The 19,700-nt window shown below is 40.1% G+C and overlaps 1 protein-coding gene across 1 annotated transcript in view; it reads left to right on the top strand.

Moving 5' to 3' along the window:
- Positions 1-5,803: 5,803 nt before the first annotated feature.
- fam98a (family with sequence similarity 98 member A) overlaps positions 5,804-19,700 on the top strand; it is a 32,003-nt gene continuing 18,106 nt past the window's right edge. The window contains exons 1-3 of the mRNA XM_073482526.1: positions 5,804-5,907; positions 6,580-6,728; positions 10,918-11,052. Of these exons, the coding sequence (XP_073338627.1) occupies positions 5,870-5,907; positions 6,580-6,728; positions 10,918-11,052 (322 nt within the window). The 5' untranslated portion in view covers positions 5,804-5,869. The remainder of the gene's footprint in view (positions 5,908-6,579; positions 6,729-10,917; positions 11,053-19,700) is intronic.

The following is a 19,700-nucleotide window of genomic DNA, read 5'->3' as shown; positions in this document are numbered from 1 at the left end:
ATTTGCACCTGTGCGTCTCTCCGCGACTGCCGACACTGCTGCCACGCCCACAGGAGCAGACACACAGGTCAACAGGAGCGGAGGAGGAAAAGGAGAGGGGGGAGACATACAAGGGGAAAGCACAACACACAGCAACAACCCCGACTGCCACAGTCGGACTGTGACAAAGAGAGCCGAGACCAGAGCTAAACTGACCCGACTTGGACCGAGATCTGTTCCTCTACCAAGCTTTCTTCTGGCTAACGTCCGGTCGCAGGAGAATAAAGTGGAGGACTCCAGCAATGGGAAAGAGACCGCTCACATCTTCACCGTGATGTTGTTAACTCCTCAGATCCCAGATGCTTGATGCTCAAACGCAGTCAAAGTAGATGGACAGTATTCACCTGGGGCTTAATTTATAAACCTTGCGTACACACAAAAAAGGACCTGAAATGTGCCACTTTCTAAGCATAAATTCGGATTTGTCAATAAGTAAATAAGTAAATAGATAAATGAATAAATTCTTGACCTGAAAATGTGTGTGACTTTACAGAAACCTTGACCCATGTGTACGAACATTTTTGAGGCTAGGGGAATCGGCGACACTGATGGTGAGGTGATGAATAGAAGCCAGATTGTAAATGTGAGACATTATTCTACACATAATGATGCATCTCACATTTGATGCCACTTAATATCAAACGTTAATTATAGATCCATATTATCATAAACATTCAAACCAGCAGTTTTGTTTGTAGTTGTGCTTGGAGTGAAGCATAGCTATTCCATAAACACCTTTCAATTGTAAAATATGTTAGCCAACTGAAATGTAGAATAAAAGTCAGCTCAATATTTCCTCAGAGCTGTCTCACCATCACATTCCCAACCCCCAGAGCACAGAGCGGGAAAGGCTGGTACTGACTAAATGAGGAAATTATCATCATGTAGAAATCGACGTTTACCAGAAATAAAGCCAGTGACAGATCTCACACAATTGTTACACTCCATATCCTCATTATGAGCCATAATCATAATGCAGGCCAAGTTCATAATGATACTTCAATGATTGAAGTCATAAAGGATTCCACTAATTGTAAAAGAGCTATAACAGGACTGCGTGGTGATGCCCTTTGTGAACTGGCAGCTTTAGCTCTGTTGGAAATGCCAAAGACAGGCTGTGGATGGAAGGGGTGTTCCTCAGCCGCAGGATTTTCTGGCCCATGATGATGAAGAACTTCTGAGCCAATATCAATTACCAAGAGCAATTCTGTTGGAACTGTGTGTTGAATTGCGTCCATCTTTAGAGCAACAGACTGCCAGAAACCGGCCTATACCTGTCAGTTACAGGTTTGGACCACTGAAGGGTTCCTGACACATTCCAGAGAGAGACAGGTTGGGGATTTCACAACCTTAACTGAGCCTTGTGATGCCCTCTGTGTGGGACGTTATAATTGGAGTGACCCAGCAATACATAAGGTTTCCCTACACTGCAGGTGAGCAGGCCAATATCCGAGCAAAATTTGCAGCAACGATTTGACTTTCCTAAATGTTATCTGTGCGGTCGACTGCTCTCATATTGCAATAAATGCACCATGTGAGCAAAGCATTTTCATTCCATCAATGTCCAAAATATCTTTTACCCGCGAGGTACTCAATGGCCCCGCCTCCCCCGCTTGTCAAAGCAGGTGTCAACGGTTACAACTGAGAGAGAGTATGAAGCAGAACTATCCTTCTGCTCATGAGAAGAGGATATCAACAACAACATAAGGGTGAATTGTGGGATCAGCAGTCAGGTAAACTTGTGTATTTCCCCTCTCCAAGTGCGATATCAGAAATTAACAGTAATATTACCTTCATGTGTGCCAGCTTGCAGTCTGTCTGTCTTGCTAATGGGCTTTTTAGCTTTGTGACAATGTATTTTTCAGCTAATCCAAGTGGATTTTTAAATAGTGAATTTATCTTAAAAAGTAGAATCTTCTGAACCCATAAGGATGGATCATTGTAATCTGAAAGGTAACTAGTAACTACAGTCGTCAAACAAATGTAATGGAGTAAACAGTACAATATTTGCCTCTGGGATGCAGTGGAGTAGATGTATTAAGTTGGATAAAATGGAAAACTCAAGTTAAAAACAAGTTCTTCAAATTTGTACTTAAGTACAGTGCTTGATGTATATGGAGTTAGTTATATTCCACCACTGGTTTCAACTCTGGAATACCTCAGTAGATGACTGCTTAACTAACTATGTGACAGACTTTCTCCGTTTCCTCCAGACAGATAGACATGCTGATGTTGAAAATCCACAGGCTGTACAGGTTTTATTTGACTATTTTGAGACAGAAAGCTGCAGCCACAGTCTATAGGCTTATGTTTACATTGCATAGTCAAAGCTACTTATATATTATTGTGAGAAGTGGACTTATTATCCGGTCTGCAGCTAGCGGTCCCGAATCAGAGCTTGGAGCACCGGGGGAATGTCGATGTTGACAACACTAACATAGGAGCGTTGGAAAGGGAGAGAACTTTTTTTTTTTTTTCACATTCTGGTGAATATTTTAGTTCATTTTTTAATTTTGTTTTCAATTAAAATGTACATATTGGACCTTTAATTTAGTGTAATAATTAAAAACAAAACAAGTTAATCTGTGGCACTTGCACCATCATTTCACACATTGTAACAGACATTTTGAGATATTTTACTCATAATCATCTGTTCTTTCATTTATGTGCCCAATGTTCTGAGAATTCAAAGACAAAGACTTTTTCAGCTGTATAGATACAGTTGTGCTCCATGCAGGTATCAAAAACTGAAAGCTTTTGTACATGGATGCATTAGGCCAGGGACTAGAGTTTAGCAATATAAAGTGATGAAGGTTGGGGTAGTATTACCGGCAAGAACTTAAAACTACTTTCACCCCTGGATAAGAGGATTAACTGGCGTCTAGCAAATAGCTGTTTGCTGTTACCAACATGACAGGTTGGTATATACACCGATCAGCCACAACTTTAAAACCACTGACAGGTGACGTGAATAACATTGATCATCTCATCACAATGTGATGTTCTACTGGGAAACCACCACCCATCCAAACACTGTTGTGGACCAAGTACATCCCCTCATCACAACAACACTACCCGATGGCAGTGGCCCCCCAGCAGGACAATGTGCCCTGACACACTGCAAACACTGCTCAGGAACAGCTCGAGGAACACAATAAAGGGCCCAATGTGTTGACCGGGCCTCCAAATTCCCCAGATCCCAATCTGATCGAGCATCTGTAAGACGTGCTGGAGCAGGTCTGATCCATACAGGCCCCACCCCCCAATGTACAGGACCCAGAGGATCCACTATAAAACGCCCTGGTGCCAGACACCACAGGACACCCTCAGAGGTCTTAAGTCCATGTCTTGACAGGTCAGCGCTTTTTTTGGCTGCACAAGGGGAACCTTCATAATATTAGGCAGGTGGTCATAATGTTATGCCTGATCGGTGTATATGTACATATATATATATATATATATATATATATATATATATATATATATATATATATATATACAGTGTTGGGGAAGCTACTTTGCAAGCATAGCTTGTAAAGCTACATGTAGTTCAGCCTGGCAGTAGTTTGAACAAACTACATTTCTACCCCTGGAGAAATGTAGTTTGTAAAACTACTGCTAAAAAAAGTAGCTTTAGCAACCACTTATACTCATTATACTCATTTGACTCAGCGTTAAATAAATCAACATATGGTGTATATGAAACAAAATATAATTCGAATGCCAGCAGAAATATGCCTCTCAACTCAAGTTTTATTTTTTAAAGAACAAAAGCTGACATTTTTGGTCAACATCACAGAAACTTCAGAGGCGCTAACACTTAGGCACTAGAACTAGATGCCAGGGCAGAATCGCTTGTTGACACGACACATGAGCAGTCTCTCAAAGTTTTTATCAGACAGCCGCTTCCGTTTGGCACTAAGAACATCTTTACCAACACTAAAAAGCCATCTATATCCAACATGTAGTTGGATACCCACTCTGTGAAGCATTTGAGTGCTGCCAGGGCAAGCCAATCAGAGGCAGCGTTGGCTTAGCATGTCATGACATGTTTCATGCCTTTTTTTCAAAGAAAAATAAAATAAAATTTATATTATATAGGTCTTTTTTTAATAAAAAAAATATGAGAAATTTCATGTTATTGGCCAAAATTGTAGTTTGTAAATTGAGTAGCTAAACTACAAAAAATGACCCAAAAAGTAGTTGAAATACTTGACGCAGCACAAATGTATATATGTATATATAGTAGCTTAACAATGATGTTAGGGTAACTGAGTGACAAAGTGAACTAGACAAGACTTCTTATTTTGTGAGAAAAACACATTTTAACTACTTTTTTTTATCAGTTAGCATAGCCTAGCTAAATTAGTATTAAATTAATGCCTATGGCCATTAGCATCATTCCTAACAGTAGAGGAATAATAATGCTTTATGCAAAGGCAGCACTTCTGCTATGTCTTAACTCTTGATCAATTCTAATGCCAATGTAATGTCAACAACTTAACCTGTGTGTGTTTGGACTGAGGCGTAAGCAGCAAAGCTGGTGTGTTAAGGAACACTTTTAGAGTTGTATGAGAACTGAAAAAAAAGACTAAACATTATCTTCTATATTATATATCCTCATGATTAGAATCATTTGTACAACTTAAAGTTTAGTATACGGCAAACAGCTTAATGGTTACAGTTGTATGAGAATTCAGTGTGTAGGCCTATGAATATTTCATAATGAATACTAGCTTATCCATAAACCAATAGTTTGTGTGTGTCTCCTAAAGTGTTGCAATTAAAATAATTTCATCCAAAATTAAGTCAAAAAAGTAAACAAGAATACTTTTAATATTTGTATTGTTCTTCATGTGGTGAATGGATCACATGCATTGGGACAGTCTATGTAAATCCTCTAAAAAATATTTGGGCTATTCATTAATTAATTTGCTTAAAGGAGCACTCATTAGTTTTGGGGCAGACATTTTAATGAGCAGAGAAAGATCTTGATTGGCTGATTTTCTTCTGCCTAAACAAACTAAATAAACATACTCTTTGTTTTCATGACTGAATAAACAAACTGACCTTAAAGAACAACTCAATTCATTCTGTTTTACTTTGTTTATATGTGGCAGACCCTGCCACTGTCTAGCTTCAAACAGTGTTCTGTGATCTTATTTTCCTCTGAGAACAGCTTGTTTACTCACTTATGGAAAAAGTTTGTATTATTACCTCATTAACATTGTAAATAATAAAATTCTGAGTTTGAATTTTTTCTCCAAAACTACAGAATACTCCTTTAACCTGCTTTTACTCTTCATGGTGAAGATGGTCTATTATGAGCCTTGCTCTGCTTTTGCTGACCAGTCCAGCCTAGTTGGTCAAACTGGTACTCCTGAAGTCTCGAGCTAGGTATTCCCTGCTGGGCTGTGCAGGTCACTTCAGCAAGCCAGCTGGCCAATCAGCGTGACCAGCAGACACTAGTTTAACCTGACTGGGTGGCCTGCCATATCAAGCTGTACATCTAACGTTTTACTGATCTGCCAGCCTAACCAGCTTGCTGATCTGATCTTGCTGTTGCAACAACCTGGCAAACCAATTAAACCATCTACACACAAGCTAAGACCAGCATCTAGATTGCAGTTGATGTGTTTTTCAGCAGGGATCGTCTGTAGTCACTTCACATTGTACTCCAGTAGGTGGCGGTAAAGCATCCGTAGGTTGGTTTTCCAACTGCCAATATATCCAAAGAAGTAGACATAGTAAAACGTGTATCAGCTGAGCTGGCTGATGTGAAAAGCTTACTTTATATTACGTGATTTTAGGATAAAGATATAGCATTGGGATGGAGAATGACATTGTTGTCTCTCTTGAGGATTTAGGGTAAGTTAATAAAACATATCGCTGTATGAAGTTTATGAAGCAGCCCTGCCTGTCTGTCCTCTATGAGCCAGCCCATTACACTGTAACGTTAGCTAGCTTTAGCAAAGCGGCTCACTTGCTGTTGCAGCTAACGTTTGTCTGATGGTGATGGATGTTTTCATAGCTATTTATGAGCATTATTATAGCTATGTATTTGCAAAGAGGTATTAATAGACCTACCGACTTTTTTATAAAGTGCCACAAGCTGGAAAAGCTTCCCTGTCATTCATATCAGGATAGCTCCAACACATTTCTGTCCAGCTATTCATTCTAGTCCTAAAAATACACGGTTTATGTTTATTCAGTATGTATTCGTTAATTTGTTACATGCTGAAATGGCTTTTAGATTCTCACAAGTATTAGTTGTAGGTCCCGAGCTAGTTTATGTTCGGAATGTACGTTTCTGATGACCTTCTTCTAACATGAGCACATTTTTAGACTGTGGTTTGGTTTCACTGGCGAACATCATCGGTACATGGCAACAAGTCCTGAGTCTCAAACCTGGCTCTGCTCACTGAGACCCAACTGTATGGCTTATAGTCAGTGCCATGCTGTACTGGGAAGAGACGATTGTGGCTCAGACTGAATATAATCATATGTTGTTTTTAATACGAGCTGTGTGTGTCACTGTAGGTACCAAGGCCCTCTGTTGGAGGAAGGAGCTCTGGACTGTGCTGTGAGCAGAGGAGCAGCTTCACCTGAGTATACTAAGCTCTGTGCCTGGATTGTCTCAGAGCTCAGGCTCTACTGCAAGCTGGAGGAGAATGTCCAGGCCACAAACTGTAAGACATATTTTATAACTACCAACAACATTGCTCCTGATACAGAACCAAGATAATGCAGTGAATAGTGACAGGAGAGTTGCATATTAAATGGTTCTACTATCATTTATTTTTCTTACTAGCTAAAGGTTGATGGCTATGGCAAAGAAATAAAAGAAATACACAAGCGGTTGTTTGGATTTTGTGGGTAATAAAGTTAGATTACTTAGCATTTAACTGATGGTTTAAGAGGAAAACAAATCTATTTTTGGACATTGCACTGTTATTGCAAATTCAGCAGTGAGGGTTTCTGTTTGACATCTGCAGACAGATGCCTCAAGATATCTGACATATTTGAGTGGGTCCTCAATAAATTGAGTGATTTCTGACAAACTGTAGTATTAAATCACATTTCATGTAATACCAGTGCAGTGGCTGTTCAAAATGTGCCTGTTTGATTGCTTGGCCTCTGCTTTTAGTCACTGCAGCTTTACTGAGAACTGCTCTTGCGGACTACTTCAGACTCCACATTGATCGCCGTGGGTTTAATAAAACGTTACGCAGTTCTCAGCTGTTTCAGAAGTCGTGTTAAGTTACTGACTGGTGAAAACCCAATGTTTCCTGTTTTTTCTGCTTCATAATAAAGTTTTTTAAATAACGATATACTGGAGGACTTTTATTTTGAAAGATTTATAGAGAATATGTTTATCACCAAATTTTCATAACTTTGTTCTGACACTTCTTCAACAACACTGCAGAGTGGAAGAGTTTTTACAGCCGCCTCTTTGACCACTTCTCAATATAAGCTTGTCATTAAAGACCTACAAGTGGTTAGCACTGTTGTCATGGAAATTAAACTCCCTGCCGTGCTGTGTTGACGTGCCGAGTCAAACCAAGTCAGGCCGAGCCATCACGTGTATGAAAAAGACCCATTACTTTTCACAGTGCAGAGAAAGTCTGCTGTGAAGAATGTAGGAAGATGACGTAACGTTACAAAAACAGGGACTTGTTTCACTATTAAAGTGCAAGCTGAGCCTAACAGTTGTATGTATGTCCGTTGTGTGTGTGTGTGTATGTATGTTGTGTGTTTCTTACTGAAGTTGAGCCCAAAACCTGTTTTTTTGTTTTTGTTTGACTTTTTTAATATCAGGGTTCACACAGGTGCTGGAAATCCTTGAAAATGCTTAAAATTGAATGTGCTGTTTTCAAGTTTTTTGGAATGTGCTTGGATTTTGGATAAAGTGCCTGAAATTGCTTGAAATTCTAGTTGCATTACTTTCATAATAAATCGCTATCTGACTGAATGTTAGCTTTTTAGATATAGAAATAAAGTAATGCAGAGAGAGCCTAATTGCTTGCCTTTCATATAAAATGAAGACGGCTCTGCTCAAGCCTCACTTGACACTGTGTCTGCCTATGTGACTAAAGTGTGATCTGCAGGTCTGTTTTGATGTGTGACCTCGGCCCTCTGATGGCACAGTTGGGTGGGAGATGACAACATGCCAGGAGGTAGCCTTAAATTGGCGTTGGCTCGAACGGTAACGTTAATTTCTTCTCAGAGCTGAAAATGTTAACAAACGTAAACACAGATTGATAACTAGCCAACTTGTGGCTAACTGATTTGGCTATATAGTAATGCCCATTGAGTGCCTTGTCAGGCATTATCCCGCGTATTAGAGGGTCAGCCTTCGGCTCAGCTGTTAGCCAGTTAGCTAACGTTATGCTAGCAAGATTCAAAGTCAATCAATCAATCAATCATTCAATCAAAGTAATAACGATAACATAGTGATGCAAAATATCAATGAGTTCTGAGGGGCAGTGTACTTCTGTCAGCGTGGGTGTTACAGTCGACATCCTATGGCGTTCAGAGGATGAAGCGTTCGTGTTGTAATTACATATTAGCTTGTTAACATGTTCCAATAAACGGAGGTTTTTACTATGTCTCTGTTTCTATAGTTACTCATTTTAGATACAGGCAGTGTATTAATTAGAATGGTGAACAGACAATAAGTTTTGTAAGAGTGAAAATAAAAGACTTGGGGCTGCATGTTTATACAAGAGAGGCGAACAATACAAACGTAGCTTTAATCCAGCACTAATCTTAAAATGTAGAAAAAACAGTTTGAAACTTGGAACATGAAACTTTGTTGTGTTTTCCTTTAATTTCTTACGGTTCTGTTGAATGCTATTATGAGACAGAAATGTGGTTGTTTGAAACATAATAACATCTGATTTAATGTGATGAAGATAGAAATATGTAATTTACCACACTTGTGGTAAATGCACCTTGTAAGTGCTTGAAAAGTGCTTGAATTTGATTTTGTAAAAATTGTAAAAACCCTATAATATTGAAAGCGTCATCTGTCCAAATTGCACCAAATTTGAAACTGCACTTCCTTGGGTCCTCAGCAACAAACCTGCCCAGTTTGAAGTAGCTATGTGAACCACAGACAGACGGACAGTTGCTTTATAGTGAGACTGTTATAATCCTGGTTATATTCATATATGTTAAAAAAAATGTAGCTGAAAAAAGTAGGGGAAAAAAAGTTCTAAATCTGAAAACAAAACTGTCACATCCAGGGATGCCCCCTGACAGATGATGAGTCAGTTGGAGATTCCACAGTCAGCTGATGCCCAGATTCCACTGGGCCGATCTCGGTCGTTCTAGACAATGCTCATGTTTCCACTGGCTGCACCACGGCACGTTTCAGCAGCATCCCAGAAGCGTCTCTCCATTCTGCTCCACAGAAAATACACACCGAGTCTTATTTTGACAGAAGCGGACCGCAGCCGCGTCAACCTGCACAGAACAGATTAAGCCAGACAGGAAGTCAGACAGCGCAATCGATGAGAATAAAACACCCCCCTTGCTGACTCTGGATCTACACTACAACAAAGTTAGAAATATTAACAATAATCACACTTCAAACAGACAAATAACTCAACGATTTAACTACGTAGCCTACTCATCCAAGGTAGAAGCACAAAAATCAAGTAAAAATGACTAAATAAATGTCAAAAACATCAGGCAGGCATGATGTTTGCTTCTGAAACACACCCAGTGGAATATGAAGCCGCGTGGAGGACGGAAGAAAACCGCGCCACACATGCCAGGTAACAGACGTGCCTAGTGGAATCAAGGGCTGAGATTCAAGTCAAGCCGTCTTTCTTTCTTTTTTTCAGTCAGAGGTCATTACAATAACAGGATAAAATGTAGAAGCTTACAAAAATGCACAGGGATAACCTATCAATGAGGAATTATAAATAAGGAGAACCATCAACAATAAATATTTTTATATTAGCTGGCATACTTGCGAAAAAATCCAACCGACAACATGTGCTGGTGGTTAACAGATGAGAGAAGCTGCAGTTTGGCGGCACCAAATTCTAATCTGGCCTAGGGCCCCAAAATGTGCAGAGCCGGCCCTGATCTGACAGCGCTGTCAGCAGCCCGACAGGAGAGATGCTCCGTGTTGCGCTTGGATTTTACAACTGAACTAAGAGCACTTTAACTTTCTCTGACTGTAGAAATCTGATGTTTTCACATAACAGATGCAATAAAGGCTGTTAAAACACAAGTCTGAGGCTGCAGGTAAAACACACTCATGTAGGCTGATAATGAAGCTTAGTTTGGCGCTGAACTGAAAAAAGATGAATAGTTGAATCTAATTATTGAACAGCTGAATCCAATTTGACTGACAAAGTCTTGAGTCAGGTACAGCCCTATCACATCACCTTGAAGGGCAAGGCTTCATCCGTCATCGCCGTCATGAGTAGCCTGAATACAGAATCAATTAGAGTTGATCATTCTTGACATTGGTTTAGTTTGTTAATTTACCAACACCAAGTTTGTAGCGTTGACTGTTGAAATAAAATCTGTGTGCTGAGGATTGGTCTTGTGCAGCAGAAAGTAGCATGTCGCAATGATTGAGGATGTACACAGTGTGCACATGGTAGAAATGGTGACCAGCAGATTTTTTTGTTCTTCGTTGATGATGTTTTCTTTTGTTTATTATGATTTCAACACAGATTTGTTGTTCACAATGTAGTCTTATCAGAAAAAAAATGTGACGTGTCCCCTGGGCGTCGGAGATGCAAGATGTGTACCGAGCAACATCACTGTGCCAAGATTGGTATGTAAAATTTTAGCAGATGATTTGTCTGTCTCGTTACCTCATGGTTGGCATGTTTGTTCTTCTACCCCTCCCAGGTCCGAATGAGGCAGAGAGCTTTCAGTTGGAGATGAGCGGTCTACTGTCAGAGCTCGCCTGTCCTTACTCTGTCCTCACCAGCGGAGACATCACCCAGAGGCTCCTCAACAGGACAGACTGTCTGCTGCTCCTCAGTAAGATAACAGCGTTTTGCAACACCCCAATTTAAAGACCAACTTAACCCTTAATCTTCTAAGAAGCAGAATTGCTTTGTTTCTCCCCTTGGGGAAATTTGAAATTTTCACCCTGTTGTTATTTTTTATTCACACACACAGACCCCAAATACACACACATGCACACAGAACCCATTGATATGTATTATTGGAGAGATGTCAGTGATGGGATGTGATGAGTGATGGGACTGCCTCATATCACAGTACCACAGCAGTTAGGTGTTCGATGCCTTGCTCAGGGCCCCTCAGATGGAAGAAAAGCCTTGCTGTATTGACCTGTGAGCTGAATTGTTAAAGTCTGTTGCACTTTATATTCAGTGTTGTACCACATCCACCTGTGATAAAGTGTTGCATGTCAAACTTTATTGTAAAATACTTTGTGGCACAGAATGTTGACATTGCATGCAGCCACTGCTAGATGGCAGCATGTCTAGCCTGTGCAGTTACTTCTTCAAGGCTCTGCACACCCACGCAGGTGTTTTCAGTTATTCTGGCCGAGTCACTTTCTGCTCAAGTGCAAGCTGGATGAAACTATGCTGAAATTATATGACAAGAAAAAAATGAGAGTAGCAGAAGATTGAGGGAGATATGTAAATCTTCATCAGTCTGTACATGCCCTTAAAAGCCTTGACAAATGATTTAATCATGTCACAGGAACTTTCAAGATCTTACACTTTTTTTTAAATTAATTATTTTGTGTTTGTTTAGGCTGTAAGGTTGGGGTGGCTTTGCTACTTTATCTTAATAGCTAACTTCACCAATGCTGTCTTTATCAAGCTCGTCTGACTTACCAGATGTAGACTGTAATTGTAAGCCTGCTGTTCCTCTCCCCTTCTGCTATCTGCATGTAAGCGCTTTCAAAATCGCTGTCTATACAGGAAATGACAGCAGTGACTGCCAGGCTTGTCACCTTTTCTTTTATGGGGATTTAGCCTTTTTTTTTTTTTTTTAATACTCTTTTTATTGGTTTTTCATTTTTATAAGCACAAACATTAGAAAAGAAACAAACCAGACAACAAAACACGTAACAAAACAAAAAAAATCCCACCCCAAACTAACAGTGAGCGATGCGCTATATATCTACATATGCATAAAATAATTAAGTAAATAAAAAGATGACAGGAGACAGGTAAACAAAGAGCACATACATGAAATAAATGAAAAGGCAGACAGACCTCATCTTCCAGGGACAGATGATGAGTTATAGCTTCTGTAAAAAGGAATGCAATGGTTCCCAGATCCTCCAAAACTTGTCCAATTTGTCATTAGGGTCATGAGTCAACTTCTCGAGAGGAATAAGAGCAGAAATCTGTGATATCCACATGTCGACTGTAGGGGTCTGGGGAGTTGACCACCGCAGCAAGATACATTTTTTAGCCAAAAACAAAAGAATTGTCAACAGAGATTTGGTGTCCGTGTCCGAGAAATTGTCTGGAGCATGGTTAAGTAGACAGAAAGAAGGAGTCAACAAAAACTGTTTACCAGTGACCTCCTGGATTACAGAGTGAACCCCCTTCCAGAAAGTCTGGATGCGGTCACATGACCAAAACAAGTGGATAAATGTACCTTTGTGTATTTTACATTTATAACAAAGGTTGGAGGTGTCAGGGAACATTCTCTGGAGGTGAACAGGTGTGTAATAAGTTCGATGAAAAAATTTAAAGTTCTATTCATGTATAGAGATTGAAGTACATTTAGGGAAAACCCCGCTGCAGATCTTGTCCCAGTTTACAGGATTAAATCACCTCCAGATCGCGCTCCCACAACAGCTTCAGAGAGTCATAGCCTGAAGAATCATAATAAAGTAGTGAAGTATAAATCTTGGAAATCAGTCCTTTGGGAGATTTGGCCAGAACTATAGTGTTTTCCAGCTCTGACAGTCTCATGTGGATCCCGCTTGTCCTCAAGAGAGACCCTATAAAGTGACGAATTTGGAGATACTTATAAAAAATCTTTGTGGAGAATATTAAAATCAGCCCTGATTTGCTCAAATGACTTCGGAGACCAACAGGTCTGTAAAGTTTGACAGGCCCTTAGATGTCCACTCCATCAAACCAATACTCCTAATCTGTGCTGGTAAATCTGGATTCAGAGCCAGGGGAGAACGGAGAGAGATGATGGGGAATATTCAGGTATTTCTTCACATCTCGCCAAACCAGTAGTGTGTTACAAACAACTATGTTGTTCTTGAGATGATTTAACTGATCTATATTATTGATAAAAGGAAGGGAGTTGAGCCTTCTGGGATAGCAAAATAGGGATTCAAGACCCAACCATAAGGAATCTTTCCTGTTCATAAACCAATTTGACATTGTTTTAAGTTGTGCTGACCAATACTATAGTTGTAGATTGGGCAGGGACAAGCCTCCCAGATCCTTTGGCTTAGTAAGTATAGAGAACTTAACTCTTTGGTGTTTGTTGTTCCAAATATAGCGAGAAATATGAGAATTCAGTGACTTAAAAAAGGCAGGGGTCAAATAGCATGGGAGATTTTGAAATACATAATTCAATCGAGGGAGAATATTCATTTTTATAGTGTTGATTCTCCCAAGGAGAGAAGTTGGTAGGGAGGCCCATTTTGTCAGATCATTCTTAACCTTTTGAATTAGGGGTGAGTAATTAGTTTCAAACAGATTATTTAAATCAGGAGTGACAAAGATACCTAAGTATTTGAAACCCCTCCTGGACACTTGAAAAGGAGATTGTATTGACATATCCTGGGGGATATTAAAGGGCGTAGTGACCGACTTCCCTAGGTTAATCTTATAACCCGTCAAGGCACTGAATGTGGCTATAGATTTCAAAACTGCCGGAATTGATTTTCAGGTTTATTCAGATATAAAAGGACATCGTTTGCGAATAAGGAAATAATGTTTTTCTTCACCTAACCTAACTCCAGATATATCAGTGTTAATTCTGATGACCTCAGCCAAAGATTCAATAAACAATATAAACAATAAAGGTGACAGGGGGCACCCCTGTCTGCAGCCCTGTGCACCGGGAAGCCATCAGACAGCAGGCCATTAGTATTAACTGTGGCTATTGGGTCTGAAAAGAAGGTTTTAATCATATTAATGAAGTTAGAGCCCAGACCGAATTTTTCTAATACCAGAAACAAAAAAGACCATTCCAATCGGTCAAAGGCCTTTTCGGCATCAAGGGAGACTATCAGCGCTGGGTTTTTATGAGTGTTAAGATATTGAACAACATTAAGAGCATGGCGTACATTGTCTGGGCCATATTTTGATTTTACAAACCCTGCCTGATGTGGGTTTATTATTTTCAGAAGGATGTTTTCCAATCTCCGAGCCAGTATCTTTGCAACAATTTTGTAGTCCACGTTGAGGAGACTAATAGGCCTATATGATGAACAATCTAAAGGGTTTTTATCTTTTTTTAAAAGTAGACTAATGGAAGCGTATCTCCAGGAGGGGGGGATGTCGTCTCTTAAAATACCATTGATGGCGGGCATAAAAATTGGGTGGATCTCTGGCCAGGATTTCTTTAAGAATTCCAATGGAAACCCATCTGGGCCTGGACACTTCCCATTTGGCATAGACTGGATTGCGGCCCAGACCTCCTCTGGCGTGAATGCAGCGTCTAAGCTGGAGCGATCCTCCTCCGCATTGGTAGGGAAAGGAATATTGTTCAAATATGAAGCGACGGCAGTGGCGTCAGCCTTCTCTGCACTATACAGGGATTTATAAAACCCAGAATGTGCTATTGACAATCACTGGATCACATGTGACATCCCCATTTTGTGTTCTTATCATGTTAATTGAGCGATCATTATTTGGATTTTTCAGTTGGTGGGCAAGTAGGCGACTGGATTTATTACCAAGTTCATAATATTTCTGTTTAGTGTAAAGTAATAGTTTCTGGACATGACGAGTATGATCCATATTAAGTTCAGTCTTAGCAGCCACTAGTGCCTTTAAGTTTGCTGGTGTGGGTGACTGTTTATGTATTTGCTCCAGCCTAATCACTTCTTTTTCAAGGTTTTTTCTATTTTCTTCTAAGGCTTTTTTCTGATGAGAGCTAGAGGAAATAAGGTGTCCACGTAAAGTGGCTTTAGCTGCATCCTAGATTATAGCAGAGGACACCGGAGAGCTTTTATTATCGAGCCAGAATTGTGATAGGTTGTTCCGGACAAAGGTGCAAAAAGAGTCGCTATTCAAAAATGACGTGTTGAATCTCCAAGTGGGAGTTTTAGGAATGTTAAATACTGGGTTAATGTACAGATGTATCGGAGCATGGTCTGATAAAACAATAGGGTCAGCAGGTCTGGACAGAGTGTAAAAAGTTTTTGGGAATAAAAAAATAGTCTAGTCTAGAATACGAATTGTGAGGATGTGAATAAAATGTGTAGTCCCTCACTTAATTTATTGATTTCAGTGTCACCATATATCTTTCAATCCGGTATCTGTGCATAAATTTTTAAGGGCGGCAGACGACCTCGGGTTAGACACGTTTGCAGAGGAGGATTTATCCAGAGAGGCATTCATTATGCAATTAAAATTGCCAGCTAAGAAGCCCAGGCCATTGCAATGATGGTTAATCATAGAAAACATTTGTGACATAAACTGGGGTGAATCATTATTAGGGGCATAAATATTGAGAATAGTTATATGTTGTTCAAGAATCGAACCCCTCATCAAAATAAATCTCCCTTCTGAATCTTTTTCTTCATTTTCCAAGATGAAAGGAAGGTTCTTATTTATGAGAATGGCTGTGCCTTTCTTGTTCTTGAATGGGAGGAGAAGTAAACTTTGCCTACCCAGTCCCTTTTGAGCTTCAGATGCTCTGTATCAGATAGCCTTGTTTCCTGAAGTAATGCTATATCAGATTTTTGGTTTTTCAGATATGTTAAAATCTTCTTCCTTTTAATTACACGGCCCATTCCTTGGACATTCCAAGTAGTGAGTTTAAGTGAACCAGACATAAGAGCCACAAAGCCGGAAAATAATTGAGTAACGGGTACTGAGTATAGAGGAATTAATCAGGGTGCAAGCAATTATATAAAAGAGTGAACCTAGACTCCAGTCGTTTAGCAAAAGGAGACTAAAACACAAAAAATTTGAACAGCAGCGCTTACCCTCCCCTATCCTGTCCCCAAACGACAGGAAAAAACTGCCCCAAAAGAAGTCACTGGGCATTCTAAGCATAGTCCAAAACCTAATTTAACAGTTAGATCACAGTAACAACTTAGACACCTGAAACAGTGTCCATACTCCAGGCTGAATGATGAACACTACTGAGAAACACCCCAGATTGTTGGGTTTCCGAATTGTGCTTGGACCACAACATTTGTGCCAGGTGTACTTTAAATTCACATTACACACAAAGTTGTTACAAGGGCATATGAACTATTAAAAAAAAATCTAAATTAAAAATGCAAGTGCTATATTTGTAAGAGAACATCATGGAAAATAAAAAGCACTGTAGAGTGTGAGATCAAACTGAATACAATGCAAAATTATCAGTTTTTTAGACTATTCTCTCAGAGTCCATGTGGTGGTCACAAAAAAGTGCACATTGTTCAGTGGGGGCTCAGTGTACATATAAGATCCGCCCTTCTCCATTATAAGTGGTAACATTAGAGATGAAGAAATTACCTCATTTAAGAGTATCCAAAAATGCAGCCGCAGACTCAGGGGTGTCAAAAAGGCGAATGTGCCCTTCATGGAGACACCGGAGGTGCGCTGGGTAGGCAAATCCACAATATTTATTATGATGAGCCAGCGCTTTCCCCACAGTGTCAAACTCTCGCCGCCTTCGCAGGACCTCCGTGGACAGGTCAGGGTAGAACGGTAGCTGGGAGCCACCATGGTGGATGTCGTGTTTCTTCATCGCTTCTCTGAGCACAGCCTCTCTTTGGGAATTACGTAGAAACCGGATAATTTTCCGGTTTTTACGTCGGCCATGGTTTTCTAGTCGTCAATTTTCAGCTGCAGCTTCTCCACTGGTTTTTCCATGGCGGCTATGCAGGTGCCATGAGCACCGTGGCTGTCCTCTGTAGCGGAGACCCTCTCCTCAACCTCATCCATGCGCTTTTCCAGGTCCGTCACTCGGTTAGAGAGAGCCGATAAAGAGCTCTCCACCGAGGTGACAGATACTTTAATTTCGCTCAGTGCACCGCCAATGATGTCCAGGCGAGCGCCAACTGATTCATCCATGTCATTAACCTGGGAGGCCACAGACTTTATTTCAGCTAAGATCTGCTCCATAGTTGCTTGATCGGTTAGTGTTAGCGCCGAGGTGTTAGCATCACCTTGCTTAGCCTCACTCGGGACACGTGAGGCCGCTTGTTGAACAGTTTTCTTCTTAATGGCAGAACCCGACGGTGAAAAGATAGGAAAGTCCTTGTCTTGCTGCGGTCTAGGCATCTCTGAAGTACAATTCGGCTGATGGTATTGAGTTTACTTGGAGAAAGTCACAGATTTAGCCTGGAGCGGAGAAAAGTCTCAAGCGTCCATCTTGATCCGGATCACGTGACCAACCCCATTTAGCCATTTTAATGCAAGAGACTCACCTCACCATGAGCAAGTGTTCCACCAAGACAAGTAACCCCCAACCCCGACACTATTTTGCAGGGGCACTGTCATTGCATCCTGGGCTTTGCCCCACCCTAGACAATTGGGATTGGGTTAAAGACATACAAACAAACCAAAATGTTTTTTCCCACAGGATGATGATGGTTGCAGCAGAGCTTTCCACAAGGACATGGAGTAGTCAGCTAGGTGGGTCTGGGCACATCCTACAGTGATGAAACACTACCTGCACATGCTTCACTTTGGAAAACACTGACATTGTAATCCAAGGGAAAGTGGCAAAAGAGCATCTTTTTAGGAATTGCATTGTTTATGTTTTTGTTTTAATACCAATATAGGCTGTTAGGTTAGATTGGGTCTGTTTTGTCAGCTTTGTGAAAATTTACCCAACACAGGATTTAGCATTGAAGCTGGTATGACTTGACTGACTTTATTGCTAGAGCTTTTAGCTTTAATTCAGCAGTGTTGGTTAGTAATATTACTTTTAGTAGTAGGCTTTTCTTGAGGCAGATATCCTGACTTGTTAAACACCGGTGCAAGTAATGATATTAATAATGGCTACAAGCACCTAAAAATGAGGAGGAAGTTCACAAAACATTTTTGGAGATCTCGAGATCTTTGGGATCTCTGGGTTTCTGGAGACTTGGAATATGCAAGAAGAGCTGTAAGAAGCCATTCATGTATTTTTTTTAAGTCACTTTTTACGTTTTAAAACAAGTTCCCAGCTACTTCAGTTGTTAAGTAGAATTCTGCAATGCTGTTTTGCTGCATTGAAATGTTTTTTGGACTGAAAACTTCACCTGACTTTACATTGGCATAGTAAAAAAAAAAAAAGCCCCCAAAAAGCTGCTGGGGGGCAAGAAGTTATATCTTGTGATCTGCTGCAAGGATTCGTAGTGTGACACCTCAGTAGATTTCTCATATATGGTTATGATCATTTAAGGTGGCCGTGGCTTATACAAAAATCTAAATTTCATGACATTTCATGTTCAAATCATCAAAACATCCTTAAAAATCACACGTTCTATTAAAAAGCTGACCTTCTTTCGGCACATCCACTGAATGGTGACAAAAAATTATTCACCACCTTAGATATTTTCCCCTTTTACTGCTTTTACAAATGGAGTCATGGTCAATATAATTAGTTTGTTTTTTTTGACAAGAATTTACAAAAAAACCTTCAGTGTCAACGTGAAAACAGATTTATACAAAGTGATGTCAATTAATTAAAAATATATGATCTAAAATAAGTGATTGCAAAAATATTCACCCCCTTTAAAGTGACTGACCCTGACCTACTTCAACAGAAGTCCAGCCAATTGGTGCGAGCAGTGTTAATAAACGTCAGAATCCCCAAGTCAAATGTTACCATAATTGATGGAGACCTTCTGCAGATCGGTTCAGATCGGTTGAGCAGTGTGTCCGGAATGATATTAGATACTTTGCTGTTACTTGTATATGCACAACATTTTTTTATTTCATCTAATATTTTATCTACTTTAACCCAAATCCCTTGCTAATACACCTGAAAGCAGCAGGATGATGCGTGAATTTCTAAGACTAACGCCAGGTTCAGACAGAAGCGCCCATTCATAAATTCTCGCGCGAGCCACAGCCTTTCCGTTCACACCAGACACGAATTTCTCCACGCCGGTCAGCAAGCGGCTCTGCTCCTCGGCTGTTCTGTAGTCACACTTGGAATTGTTTTTCACCATGGGTAAGTAAGTAACCGCATAAAATTATAACGCCATGTTTTCCTGACAACTGTAAATGTATGTCCACTTCATAGTAATGAGTATTTTTCTGTCAATCGGGGTGTTTAATTATATATCCTATATATATATGCTTATATATGCTATATACTTATAGCCGCTCCAGTGTGTCATTTCATACAGCACACCAGCGTTGCAGAACCAAAAGAGGCGTGACGGTACATATCATGACATTGAGATTTGTGTGGTTGTTTCCCCCGGTGTCCACCTGTTAATCTAAACATGTATCCGCGGACTGTTTACAATCATATGGATGCAGTTATAATGTCTTGTGATTGAGATCCTG

This window comes from Pagrus major, chromosome 15 (assembly GCF_040436345.1).
Source record: "Pagrus major chromosome 15, Pma_NU_1.0".
Taxonomy (NCBI): Eukaryota; Metazoa; Chordata; class Actinopteri; order Spariformes; family Sparidae; genus Pagrus; species Pagrus major.
This window is presented reverse-complemented; position numbering and strand designations above follow the sequence as displayed.